Here is a 14,635-nt window from a genome sequence, read left to right on the forward strand (position 1 = left end):
AATAAAAAAGTAGTGAGTTGCTTGAAATTATGGCTCTATTTATGGTTCCTTTGAAAATGATATTTATATTTTGGGTTTCAAATTCCTTGGACCATTAAAAAAATCTAGCTGTTTTTTGTGTGTGTGAAGAAAGGTGATTTTTAAGTTAAAAATAATACATAATCAGTGTAGAAGCTATTACAAATGTAGAAGCTATTACAAAGTACAATGAAAGAAAAAATAAAGGAGAGAGAAACATGCCTCTTTGCATTTTCTGGCAATAAATAAAAAGCTAGGGTGTTTCTGCTGTTTGACTCTATCATGGGTTATTGCAGCTTGGATCATGGTTTATTAGAAGCTTTGTTTCGTTCAGTCACGCTACACATTATTCTCCTTACCACTTCAACACAAAGCACAAATTTGAATCCTATTTATTCTGCACTGGCCTGTGGCATGGAAACCATGATCTTCATAGCAAATGATGACAACTGGTTGCCATTTGCTCACTGGTTCTCAATCAGTGCGAAGTGTAACAGGAGGGCTTTTTTTTCCACTTAATCCCCAGTTCAGCAAAGTAGTTAAACGAATGCCTAACGTTAAACTAGTAAGTAGTCCCACTGACGTCTCACACTAGATTCCTTCTTACTCAAATGCAAAGCTTCTGTGCTGAGCCCTGGCGTACCATTATTGCCTGCACTTAATTGGCTTTTGCAGTCTTTGGTTGGCACAGCTGAGAACTTAGTCAGATAAACTGGCAGAGCTTCCCAAAGGGTTGGGAATCAATGAATAAGACAAAGCAAAAAGTAACATGAAACCACGTGCTCATAAAAAAAATCCACAAACTGAAGACCAGGCCTGTTCCTGCCACAGCTCAGTCAGGAATGCCCAGTAAGGAGAGTGGTTGTACTGGTGTCAAATACAGATTTTTCCAAAATAAGTAAGATTGGCCACACTTCTTATTGAGCTAGAGACAGAAAAAGAATGAAGTTGCCTTTGAACAACCCTGACATAACTAATATATCTGGCAATCTTTGGTCTCAATGCTGTTCTTTAAAGTGAATTGCTTTGAAAAATGATGAATCACCTCCCATTTCAGTCTTCAAGTGCCTTTTAAAATAGACTTTTGGGAGCCAGAGAGGAAAAATTAATATAAATATATTTTTAAAATATCAAAACAAAAACATCTCAAATGTTCAACTAGAGTAGAGAAAGTAATACTCACAATATTTATAGGGTACGTTTCTGGAAAGGGTTGATAAAGTTATAAAAACAAAGATCAGGTAACGGATTTTACTTGATGAAGGAACTAATTCAGAACTTTAGGGCATTTTTTTTTAACTATAGCTCTGATTTTATTACTAAAACCCAATAGTTTTAAAAGTTCTCAATATTATGTGATTGCATGTGCCAATTTCAGCTAATGTATGAAATACTATTGTAAGACTACTTCTCTCTTTCTGACAGACAAGAACACAGAGGCAACACACATAAAACAGAACAAATGCAGCTTTAGTATACTATTAAATAGAGATCCATGGCCATTAAATGTTCCACTCCATTTTCTCTATTACATTCACAATCAAAAGTTCAGTTCTCTTCCAGATCCAGATTTATACCTAGCATACTTTTTACACTGGACAACTTTCAGAGCAGTATCTCAGAGTGTTTAAAGCTAGTTTGGACAGCATTTCCCCCCATCCCCCCTTTTTTTTTAGTCAGAGCCCGTTGATATTTTAATAGGCATAGGAAGCTATGCTGTAGCTTTTAAGGTGCTTATTTTATCAAGAGGTGAATAATTCTTTTTGCGAAAATTAATGAATGCTGACAAATTTTTCAAAAGACAGGTGTGGCGTAATGAATTAATATGCCTCAGCAAAATGCAGTCCAAGAGATATTCAGTGCCAAGAGTTTGATCATGGCAAGATATACTACTAAAGTCAAACAACTAAGATTACTGTATATATTGGCAAGGTTATAGTATTCCTTACTTTAAAAAATACAAACAAAACAACAGTGATATTTCATCTGTTCTCTAAAAGCTAGAACACTGAAGTTTTGTTTCCAACTTGAATATACATGCAAGAAGAGTGGGTATTTTCAGCAACCAAGATGTTCCGTTTTGACTGTCTACCTAGAAACACAGGGAAGAAGAAAATGTCCAAGGGCCCGACCCTGAGAAATTATACACAACTCTTACTAGGTGGCAGGACTTCAATGGGAAATGGTGGCACTCAGGTTCATATCCTTGTGCAAAGCACCAGCTGATGTCAGTGTGTTGCTTGAATACAGACTGCACAATTTGACTTCACATTAGATTTATTTCATGTTGTTTTCTATTTGCCATGTGTGTGTTTCAAAGGAGCAAGGGGATGTTCCACCTAGGAGCTGGATTAAACTGGATAACCATTATGTATGAATATTGGATTGAATTCAGTCTTCATTTACATTCATGTAGCCCTACTGACTTCAGTGGAGTTGAGCAGGTATAAATGAGTGCAGAATTTGGATGTGGATGAGTTAGAGTGAGAGAGAGACAGGTATATAAGGTTAGCTCAAATATCTCAGTGGAACTTTCCACTGCCAGCAAGGGGATTTAGCTACACAGCTTTGATTACATTTCAGTGGGAACTGTGCGGTTAAGTCCCATAGTCAACTTTGAAAATCTCAACCGTCCCCATATATTGCTAAACTTAATTCTATATTCTTGGCTGCTAAAACACAAATCTATGATATACCTTTTTAGCTGCCATGGCACTAATCAATATAGCTATGCTGAAACACAGCATTCATTTTTGCTTATCGCAATGCAGGCTACTAGCAAAGTTTGCTTATCAGTGGAAGAATGTCCTCTGACGGCTCCTGCTTAAAATAAAAGGTCCTGTGAGCTGCAAATAGTGTGCTTTGTTCTGTTTTTATCGGGGTGGTCTTGAACTGCAAACACAATCACAGCGCTCATGATGCTCCAGTTGAATATCCACTAGGGCCATGTTGTTCTTGGTTCTGCCCTTCCTCCTGGGATGGCCTGACTCAGGGATGAATTTCAGCACCTGGAAACACAAAAGTTGTCAAAATGCTTCCAGTAACTTTAGAAAAAGTGTCTCTGTTCCTCTGGATGCACAAACGTACAGAACCTCCCATAGTTAGGAGACGACAGCCCAATGTGTTTCACTAGATGGTACTGCCTCACGTAGCTCTGCCTCGCTCCCCACTTCTGTGGTGTCATGCAGTTAAAGCAGAAGCTTCCAGAGTGGATCAAGCATCCAAGAGCAGCAGGGACTGCAGGGAGCAGACGTAAGGCAGGGAAAAATGCTTCAGAACCCATGGACACTAATGATTCCAGAAGAAATCAATTCTAAAAGTTGAACTCAGGACGTTATTTTCTGTCTGACGGTTGCTAGCTCTGAACGTCTGCTTCCCCGTTTCCCATGCGGTCATACTGCCTCTCATGCTCCTCTCTATTCTCCCTCCTTCTTCTCAGGAATTCAGACATTCCTCTGCCTGACTTTGCTTTTTCCATTTCCTTCTTCCCCCAGCCCGCTTCTATCTTCCTTCTAATCCCATATATATACATACATACAGAGAGAGTGAGAATGAGCGAGAGAGAAAACACAAAGTTTGCTGGGTTTGAACTGCTTTCAAATACCAACTGCCTCTCTGTAAACAATACATCATAAAGGAAGTTTTACTGGGCCATGCTGCCATTTGAAACATTCAAGAACAGACTCCAATAGGCGTGTGGAGATTATTTCAGGGCTGAAAATGGACTGGAGCTTCAAAGATATTTTGAAACACACTTTTAAAATCAAATACAGCTGCTGGTGCTGAACCCACGATAAAAATTCTCTATTTAAAGAAGCCTTTAATCAAAACCCGACAATTTCAAGTGATTGACATTTGCAAGATCACAGCAGGGTAGATTTACTTTTTCATTTTAGAGCAAATGGAAGTGTATGCAGTGGGATGAGACCAGAGATCTGGGCAGTATTTACGCTAACAGACCTCCTGGCAGCTTGGGGATTTTCCCTCTGTTTTGTATTAAGAAACATGAGCACAGTATATGCGCTTTGCTGATAAGAGGAGAAAAATGAATTGGCAGACACTTTCCCAGACAAGACAGGAAAGCAGTGTTTGAACAAAATGGAAATTGGGCTGCTTTACTAGCTGATCACAGAGCTGATGTTTCAAGCTTTCAGTCTAGCTTCCATCAAGTAATCTTAGGTTCAGGTAAATACAGGAGAACTGAAAAGAATAAAATAGTAAGGCCAATTCTGGTGACCACAGTCGTTGAAAGAAAACCCTTTACTCTGGCAATAAAACAGATTTTTAGGGTTTAGCTGGTCACTTCTTTAAAGGTGAGGCGCTATTGAATTAATTAGAATAATTCAAGGAAGGTAACTCCATGATACCACCTTTCCCTGCTTCTTGTTTTCATGACATCAATAGTATTTTTCATGTCCTGAATTTAAGGGTATAGAAAGGAGTAGAATATTCCAAAAGTGTTTGGTTTTGGACAGGTGAAAAATGTAATAAACTCCTGGTTTTCATGTCAATCTCTACTAAGCAAAGCAAGGCAGCTCAGCGTTTCCGATTATTTTCTCACAAAGCATGTATAACTACAGCCATGCCCGCTTCATCACATAAAAACACTGAATTAATCATGGCCATTAAACCATTACCCGAATAAAACAGAATCAGATAGAAAACTTAATCACTGAGCTGGATTTTGTGTTTAGTGGCGATATAAAAAAGGTTATTATAGCCTTGTAACCTTTTCCATACAAGTGACTTTGTTGCAGCACAGTAACATGCTACACAATTTATTTATTTTTGCTTTGTAGATGTATTCAAATGGCTCAAAGATTTCAAGGTCAGGTGACTCTCTGGCACCTGCATAGTTTTTCTCGGGTGGGAGGGGAAGACTGCTTGCCTGGTCTACCCTGCCAAAGGATCTTGCTCACTGAGCTTGTGTGGAATTAGGATACATTGAAAATATTTGAAGAAAAACAGAACGTTAATGAGAAGCAGGAGAAAAAAGTCATTCAGAAGGGAAAAACAAGCACTGTCTAAGCACTAGCTTCTGAGGCAATGACTTCTGATGTGGCCAAAAGATCAGCTGCTGGAAAAGGATTTAGGGGTCATAGTGGATAAGCAAGAGCTCCTGCAGTGCTGTGGAAAAACAGGCTAATGTGGTCCTTTGAAATATAAACAGGAAGTAATGAGTAGAAGTAGGGAGGTGATTATACCTCTGTATAGGGTATTGCTTTGACCAATATTGGAACACTGCATACAGTTCTGATGGCTGCATTTTTTAAAGACGTTGAAAAACTGGAAAGGATGCAGAAAAAAATGCTTCGAAGGTGGGAGAATATGTCTTGCAGTGACAGACTTAAAGAATTCAATCTGTTTAGTTTATGAAAAAGATTGAGAGGTTACATGCTTACAGTGTATAAATACCTTCATAAGGAGAAAATCCCGGGTACTAAAGCACTCTTTAATCTAGCAGAGAAATGCATAAACAAGAGCTAATGGCTGGAAGCTGAAGACAAATTTCCATTAAAAATTAGACACAATTTTTTAAAAGTGAGGATAATTAAACATTGGAACAAATGACCAAGGGAAGGATCCACTATCAAGGGCAGATTTCCATCTCTTGATGGCTTCAAATCAAGACCTGATGCCTTTCTGGAAACTTTTTTAGCCAGACACGGGTTATTGGGCTAGGTATAGGGGAAAATGGGTGGAATTTAAAGGTCTCTGATATACAGAAGGCCAGACTAGACAATATAATGAGCCCTTCTGTATTTAAACTCTATGAATCTATGAAAGCAATTATAGCAATCACTTGCCACCAATAATAAAAGCAGTGGAAGCTGTAGTCTAAACAGGACTCAGGCATCTACGCCAGTGTCTAATCTAGCACTGACGCCCTACTTGCACTACAGTTTCTACTGGTGAAAGTATAGTGGGGGTGAGTGTTGATTATGGATTTCTTAGTGTAGACAAAGTAGCAGGGAAGAGCAATTCCTTCCACTGTGGGAATCGTTGGGTGAAATTCTATGGCCAGTGCTACTTAAGGGATCAGACTAGAGGACCATAGTGGTCTCTTCTGGTCTTAAATCTATGAATGTCCTCTGAGGATAAACATAAATGTAGCCATATTCAATATCCAGCTAATATCTCATAGTTAAGCATGCCCGGTGCATGAATCTCACATTTGGGGAGGCTGTTCCTGAACGCTGGAAGCTCCCTAGAAGTGGGGTGTGCCACCGGATCAAGGCCCTGCCCCCTGCTCTGCGCCAAGGCCTGCCCCTGCATGCCCCCCCTGCTTGCCTCCCACCACTCACATGTCTTCCCCTGCTGCCTGTGCCTCTCTTCGCCCCCATCCCCAGCAGGGCCCCCAGCCCATCACCTGCACCTCTCTGCCTTCTCAGAGGGCAAAGAGGGCACAAATGGCAAGTGGGAGGGGGAGGGGTGCGTGGGGGAAGCGGCAGAGCAGAGTGAGCGGTGGGCAGGAGGGGATGAGGGGGAAAGTGGTGGAGAGGTCTGAGAGGCGGGCGGGGAAAGCGGCAGAGAAGCATGAGCGGCGGGCACGGGATGGGCCCCACAGGGGAAGCAGTGGAGAAGTGCAAGAGCCAGGCTGGCGGGGCACATGTGAAAGGGGAAGAGAAGCACGAGTGGTGGGTGGGAAGACCTCGGGGGAAGAGGCAGACTGGGGGTGGGAAGAGGAGCAGTGTGGGTGGGGCCATGGGGGAAGAGTGGAATGCGGGAGCGAGGTGGACTGCAGGTGGGGCCATGGCCCGGGCCCCTTTTCAGCGGTGGCGATCCAAAGGTGACAGGCCAGCGGCATGCCTCCAGAGGGAGGTGCACCGCATCCTGTTTGGGGAGGCTTAGGCCCCCCCCCCCCCCCGAAGGCCTTTTATACCCACCACCCATGGTTAAGGCTAAGATTATAAAAGGGAGGTCACGGAATCCATGGATTCCAGAGACCTCCATCACATTTTCCACTTCAGCCCTGGGGCGGTGGGGCTGGAGCTTTCAGCCAGCTGGGGCCCTGGAGCTCTCAGCTGCCACAAGCAGCAGCGCCCCCAGCAGCTCCTAGCTGCCAGCCCCAGAGCTCCAAGCCATGGTAGGGGGTCCCTGCAGCTTCCAGCTGCCGTGGGATGCTGGAGGAGGACCCCGGCACTCTCAGCCAATGTGGGTGGGCCTTGGATCTCCGAGCCACCATGAGCGCCTGGGGGACCCAGAGCCACAGCAGCGGTGAGTGCTGGCCTCCCCCTCCCACCCCAATTATTTTTAGTAAATTATTATCACAATTATTATTATTGTCACAATTATTTTTAGTAAAAGTCAGGGACAGGTCACGGGCTTCCATTAATTTTTTGTTTATTGCCCATGACCTGTCTCTGGCTTTTTAAAAATAAAACCATAACAAAATCTTAGCCTTACTCATAGTTCACAGATGTTCACTTTAGTTCTAAAGGGTGAAAGAGAACACAATTAATAGCACTTGCAAGAAGAATGGCCGTGTCTAGCTACTAACACCCATTTGTTTTGTAATTGTATTGATGCTAACACTCTTCTGTGTTTCCACCCTCTCTCTGGACTATCACATCCACTCCCATGGCTTCAGCTACCATCTCTATAATGATAAAGGAAGGTTATTTACCTTATAGTAACTGGAATTCTTCGAGATGTGTGGTCCTTATGGGTATACACTGTGGATATGTATGCGCTCCATGCATACAGGACCACAAATTCTTCAACAGCAGTGTCCCTGGGTCCACACCTGCACCCTGTGCATCTTTGTGCTCCTGACAAACAGCCTCACCATGAAGCCTCACCACAGCTCTACCAAAGCACCACAGCTCTACTATGAATCCAAAGAGACCCTGAGCAGAGGGGAATGAGGGTGGATCGTGAATACCCACAGGGATCACACATCTCAGTGAACTCCAGTGCTCCTCCCCAGGGGTATTCGCTGTGGATGAGTCCCAAACAGCATCAGTTAGAAGGATGGTACAAGGAAACATCCTGCATCATGGATTGGAGGATCACTAAACCGAAGGGAGCAGCTCCAGCTGAAGCCTGAACTGGTGTGTAATGCCTAGTGAAGGTGTGAACGGAGGCCCAAGTTGCTGCTCTATATCACTCTGAGAGGCATCCCCTGCAGGGAAACTACCGAGGCTGCTTCTGCTCTAATCAAGTGGGCCCCGACAGCCTGAGGAGGGCTTTCCATAAGATCATAACCAAAGAGGATACAGGTGGAAATCCATTGGGAAGAGACAGTCCTTGGGAAGAGACAGCTTCCCCTTTCATTCTTTCAGCAAGAGTGACAAGTAACCTTGGAGATTTCCAGAAAGGTTTTGTCTTGTGTAAGTAGAGGCCAGAGCCCTGTGTATGTCAAGTGAGTGGAGCTTCCTGTCCTTCAAGCTATGGTGAGGCTTTGGGTAGAATATGGGAAGGTGAACCATTTGGTTTAGGTGAAATTCAGAAGGCACCTTGCGGATGAATTTGGGGTGTAACCTTAAAGATATTTTATCTCTGTGAAAGACTATGCATGGAGGCTCTGCCATAAGGGCCCCAAGCTCACTTACTCTCCTAGCAGATGGGATTGCTGTCAGGAAGGCAACCTTCATATACAGGTGTAGAAGGGAGCAGGAGGCTCAGGCTATGTCCTCACGGCCGGCAGTAGTGAGCCTCTCAGCCCTGAGTGACAGACTCTGGCTCGTGGGGCTTGGGGTACTACGCTAAAAATGGCTGTGTAGACAGCACTTGAAGTTGTGGCTAAGGCTGGAGCTCAGGCTCTGAAGCTCACCCTAGGTGACTGAGCGATAACACCTACACAGCTATTTTTAGCATGGTAGCGTGAGCCCCGTAAGCCCAAATCTGTCAACCCTGGGAGGTTGGCTGCTGCAGGCTGTGTAGACATATCCTAAGCATTCAAGTGGTCAGCTCATAAGAATGGGGAATAAAACAATATTCAGGTCCCTAACAGGGACAGGTTTAGATACAGGAAGGAATGGCTTATGACACCTTTCAGGCACTTCACAGTAGTGGGATGGGTGAACACAGAGACGTCCTCCACTGGACGATGGAAGGCATCAATAGCTGCCAAATGTATACTTAGGGACCGGATAGACAGGCCCAATATCTTCAACGAGAGAGGATATTCCAAATTTAGAGAGATTACTGATTCCTCAGGGCTGCTGACACCACAGGGAGAACCCATTTCACTTGGTGGCACAGCACTTCCTTGTAGAGGGTCTTTTGCTACTGTTAAGGATGCTCGTTGTCCATCCAAAAAACATGCCACCAGATGGAGGGAAGCTGCACTGAGATGGACGGCCCTGCGACAGCAGGTGTTCTATTCTGAGACAGTAGGTGCGGGAACGACTGAAGGTGAATGCATGGGCGAGAGGCCAACTGTAGGAAGGTGGTGAACCTGAATTCTCGCCGCCACTAGAGAGCTATCAGGATCAGTGCTGCCTCATCCAACTTGATCTTCCCGAGGATGGGAGGTAGCAAGGGTATGGCAGGGAAGATGTACCTTAACAAGTCTGACCATTGCATCAGGGAGGTGACCCTCTGATGCTGAAGCCTTGGGTGGCTTGGGAACAATATGCTTGGCACTTTTTGTTCTGCTGGTTTGCAAAGAGGTCTCAGGATGGGGTATCCCAGAGAGGGAAAATGTACTGCATTACTGATGTGTACTGCCAAAAGGATAGTCTGATGCCAGATGCACCAGTTTCACAGCTGGACCACTTCTCTGCAGAGTGGGGCAGACCTCTGTGGTACACAGTGGTCATGTCTGATCTGACTTGGACGTGTGTAGACCGATTAATGAGGAGGAATGCCTCGCATGCCTCGTGAACTGCTTGAAGCTTGAAAAGGTTGATATAAAACATGCATGCCTGCAGAAACCAGGAACACTGAGCTGTATGATTGTCTAGATGTGCTCTCTATCCCAGCGTGGTAGGCAACCACGATGAGAGTCTTTCAGGGGATCCCCCCCCGCCACTTTCTCCTTTCCACCAGGTAAGCGACAAAAGCACATTCGGGGGAAGAGAGACCTTTTTGTTCAAGGAGTCTCTGCTTGGAGCATAGACCATCCTAAGCCAGTTCTGAAAGCACTGTAAATGTAGCCTTGTAAATAGGGAGGTGGATGCAGCCATATGGCCTAGCAGGGCCAGGCAGGACCAGGTTGTCATCTGACGGCTGAGATGAAGCTGGGTAATGAGATCCCTCATAGCAAGGATCTGGTCTTGAGGTAAGCAAGCTCTTGCCCTGGTTGAGTTGAGATTCACTCCAAAAAATTCTATAACTTGTGTAAGGGTTAATGTAGACTTTTCTGCACTTACTTGCAGCCCCAGAGCATGAAAAAGTTCAAGTGAGGAGGTGTTCGCTGCTTGATATGACTGACCCATGAGAAGCCAATCATCCAGGTAGGGAAATATTAGGTTGCCTTGCTTGCGAAGTCATGCAGCCATCACAGCGAGTATGTTAGTAAAAACCCTTAGGCCCATCGAGAGGCACTGTACCAGAAGTGCTCTACACCCAAAGTGAACCACAGGACCCTCCTGTGACCTATGTAAATATCTAATTGAGAAAATACATGTCCTTCAAATCCAGGGCCACAAACCAATTGCCTTCATTCAGGGAGGGGATTATTGAGGCTTAAGTGGTCATCCCGAGACATTCAGCTATCCAAGGTGCAGGGTGGGGGAAAGGAAATATCTGGCGTCAAAGCCCTTCCTTCCCGCTGTGACGAGGGGGGGTACAGGCTGTATTGACCTCAGCTGTTTGTTTGAGAATCCTCTCATGAGAAGGGTCTCTGAAAATAGATGGTGACTGGGGCTTTGGAGGGGGGTGGGAGACAGGGACTCTAGTGTGTAGCTGGTCAATATGATGTCCAAGACCCATGTGTCCAACTTGATAAGGTGCCACATCGAAAAAAAATGGGCTAGACAGCCACCAAATGGGGAGAAGGTAACTGGTGTTACAGAGACTGATTGATAGCTCTTCGACCTCCCATCAAAATGCCTTCTTGGCTGGGGCTGAAGGGAGGAGGAGTGTGGTGCTGCATGTCTGCCATGCTGGACCCTCTGTCATTTTCTGGAGGGCTCAGAAGTCTTTGCCAGAAAAAATACTCAGGTGGTATCTAGGAGGAGGAAGCCTGAAATATTTTCTATGGGCTGCTGGGATATATATCCCCAGGGAGTGGGGGTAGCACGAGAGTCCTTGAGAGTATGCAAGGACACCTATTTTTTCACTAAAAATGTTGTCCTTGAAAGGGAGATCCTTTACCATCACCTGCACCTCCGTAAGGAACCCTGAGGCCTGCAACCATGAAGCTCATCTCACGTCTACTGAGGTAGCTCTAGAATGTGACACAGTGTTCACTGCATCAAGGGACTCTTGGATGGAAGATCTTGTGACCAGTTTTCGCTCGTCCACAATCATAGAATCATAGAATATCAGGGTTGGAAGGGACCTCAGGAGGTCATTTGTCCAACCCCCTGCTCAAAGCAGGGCCAATCCCCAACTAAATCATCCCAGCCAGGGCTTTGTCAAGCCTGACCTTAAAAACTTCTAAGGAAGGAGATTCCACCATCTCCCTAGGTAACGCATTCCAGTGTTTCACCACCCTCCGAGTGAAAAAGTTTTTCCTAATATCCAACCTAAACCTCCCCCACTGCAACTTGAGACCATTACTCCTTGTTCTGTCATCTGCTACCACTGAGAACAGTCTAGATCCATCCTCTTTGGGACCCCCTTTCAGGTAGTTGAAAGAAGCTATCAAATCCCCCCTCATTCTTCTCTTCCGCAGACTAAACAATCCCAGTTCCCTCAGCTTCTCCTCAGAAGTCCTGTGTTCTAGTCCCCTAATCATTTTTGTTGCCCTCCACTGGACTCTTTCCAATTTTTCCACATCCTCCTTGTAGTGTGGGGCCCAAAACTGGACACAGTACTCCAGATGAGGCCTCACCAATGTTGAATAGAGGGGAACGATCACATCCCTCGATCTGCTGGCAATGCCCCTATTTATACATCCCAAAATGCCATTGGCCTTCTTGGCAACCAGGGCACACTGTTGACTCATATCCAGCTTCTCGTCCACTGTAACCCATAGGTCCTTTTCTGCAGAACTGCTGCCGAGCCATTCAGTCCTTAGTCTGTAGCAGTGCATGGGATGCTTCCGTCCTAAGTGCACTCTGCACTTGTCCTTGTTGAACCTCATCAGATTTCTTTTGGACTGTATTCCTGTGGCAATTTATTAGGAAATTCCAACAGCTTGCTGTAGTTAATGAAGCTGTGCTTTGATATCAACACATGGTAATTTATTATGTGGAATAATAGGCTGGTCAAAGAGAAATTCTTTCTGCCAAAGAGATCCAATCTCTTGGTTTCCAGAGAGGTGGACCTGGGCTACTGCAGCCTACTCTGTTCTGTAACTGCCTGGACTACGACTGAGTTAAGACTAGGGTAGGAAAGCAAATATCCTGCTTCCTTGAAGGGAACTACATACTTTGTCTTGACTCTATTAGGAGTCAGGGTACAGGTAGCAGGCCTGTGCCAAACTGACTTAATGGACTCCATAATGGTCTCATTGATACAAAGGGCCACCTTAGAGGGAGGTTTGCCTGGAGGATGTCCAGGAGTATGTGGGTAGGATCCTGAACCTCCTCCAGTGGGATCTGAAGAGATTCAGTGATCCTCCTTGGGAGTTCATGGTACTGCTTGTAGTTGTGCAGAGGTGAGGGAGAGGCTGGTGTCATTACTTCATTCAGGGAGGACAAAGAACGAGCTCCTGGTGGATCCAGCGGTACCAGCTGTACGGTCTCCTCAATCAAAGGCTCCTGTGGGGACTCTGACTCCTCTCTGGAAAACCATTGCTAGGGGTGATGTACAGGGACCTCATACTCTGATGCCCCAAAGTATGGATTCCAGAAGCCCTCATATGACCAGTGACTGAGGTCATAGGAATAGGGAAGTGGGACCCATTGGTTCCTTGGGCATTAGTGCAGCTTTGCGAGGTCACGACAACATCCAGGTAATTCTGGAAGCTCTGACTGGGCTAATGGTTCTTTACCAGATTGCTGGTGCCAGGTCATTTTTGTCTCACGAATAGGAGTTGGCAGGGTAAGTGGTATCACATGACCTGACTCCGACTGATCAGAGACAGGAGTTGGTGAGTGGTGCGCTGATGATGCCGAGGCCTCCACCAGATGGCTGGATCTTGGGACCAGGAATACCTAGTTGACAGAGTTGGGACATCGCTCAGAAGAACTGGATTCAAGAGGATCAGAGATTCTGGATCCATATATATTGCGGACCCTCAAGAAGAGTGTATCAAGTGCTCACCATAGGAGAACTGGCAGGTGTCTTGAGTTTGACCAGATTCGCTGGTGCCCACGGTAGAAGCAGTGGACTTTTGCTGGATTGGTATTGCCAGTGTAGAGGGAGAACGTTCTCTTCTGTCTCTGCACAGTGCCAGAATTGAACCTGACCTCTCAGAGTGTGATTTCTGGGCATTAATAGCTCCTTGTACCATTGGTACTGGCCTTCCTCTGTGAGCTCCAGATGCACCCTGATCTGAGATGTGAATTCTCAGGTGGTGCCAGAGGAATGGGAGAAGTAGACCTCTTATTGGAGGGTTTTTTTGGGTTGTTTTATCCCTCTTCTCATGAAGGTGTTTACCCTTTCCTGCATCGTGCCTTTGTTTCACAGAGTTCTTGGGACTGGAGGACTCTGAACCTGTGGATGCTGAAGCTAGAGGGGCGCCAGCCAGTGGCTTAGGTCAGCAAGAGGTGGAGTGGAAGGCCCAGAGTCAAAATGGGGCCTCAGGAATAGCTCCACAAGGTGTCTCCAGAGTCTGAATTCACAAGACTGCCTGGTGCATGGGGGAAAAGTATGATAAATATTGTACCTTGAGGGAATGTGTGTTCCCTGAGGCAGCATAGGCAACTCTCATGCAGGTCGTTCACCAGGAAGACCTGGAGGCAGGACAGGCAAGGTTTGAAGCCTGGAACTTTGGGCATAGTAGGCACCCCAACTGGTCAGGGATTTAGTGGAGGGAGACTCCCCAGTCCCTGAACTAACTAAATTATCCAAATATAAAAACTATTTATAATTAGGTTTGAAGATCAAGTGGGAATGCTGGAAAGAGTACAGAGAAAGGAGACTTCCATCCCAGACCTTAAGCAGTAGAAAGGATCTGGAGAGGTGATCAGGGGGTGCCGTCCTTTATGCCCTTAGTTGGGAGCACGAGGAGATGCAGGGTGCAGCCCAATGGACCCCGCTACTGAAGAATTTCTGGTCCCGAGCGCATGTGCACCCAACAAAGAATACCCATAGGGACTCAAAGAAGAACTTACAAATTTTCTTCACTCCAGAATTTTCTCCCTCTACCTAAACCTGCATCACAGCCTGTCTCACTGACCTCACCACCATCAATCTAAACTTTAATAAGGCCAAAACTGAAGTCTTATTTCCTCTCCCCACCCATTCTCTATATCTGAGGAACACACCATTATCGTCCCTGTCACTCAGTCTTGTAACCTAGGAGTCATCCTTTATTCCTCCTGCTGCTTCCTTGCATTTCTATTCTGCCTGTATATAAATCCTGTAAAGCTCTCATTCTCCCGTCTTGATCGCT

General features: G+C 45.4%; 1 protein-coding gene across 1 annotated transcript in view; it reads right to left on the minus strand.

The window, feature by feature from the left end:
* Positions 1-2,891: 2,891 nt before the first annotated feature.
* PDGFD (platelet derived growth factor D) overlaps positions 2,892-14,635 on the minus strand; it is a 182,887-nt gene continuing 171,143 nt past the window's right edge. The window contains exon 7 of the mRNA XM_077805799.1: positions 2,892-3,026. Within this exon, the coding sequence (XP_077661925.1) occupies positions 2,892-3,026 (135 nt within the window). The remainder of the gene's footprint in view (positions 3,027-14,635) is intronic.

Source organism: Eretmochelys imbricata, chromosome 1, assembly GCF_965152235.1.
Source record: "Eretmochelys imbricata isolate rEreImb1 chromosome 1, rEreImb1.hap1, whole genome shotgun sequence".
In the NCBI taxonomy this organism is placed as follows: Eukaryota; Metazoa; Chordata; order Testudines; family Cheloniidae; genus Eretmochelys; species Eretmochelys imbricata.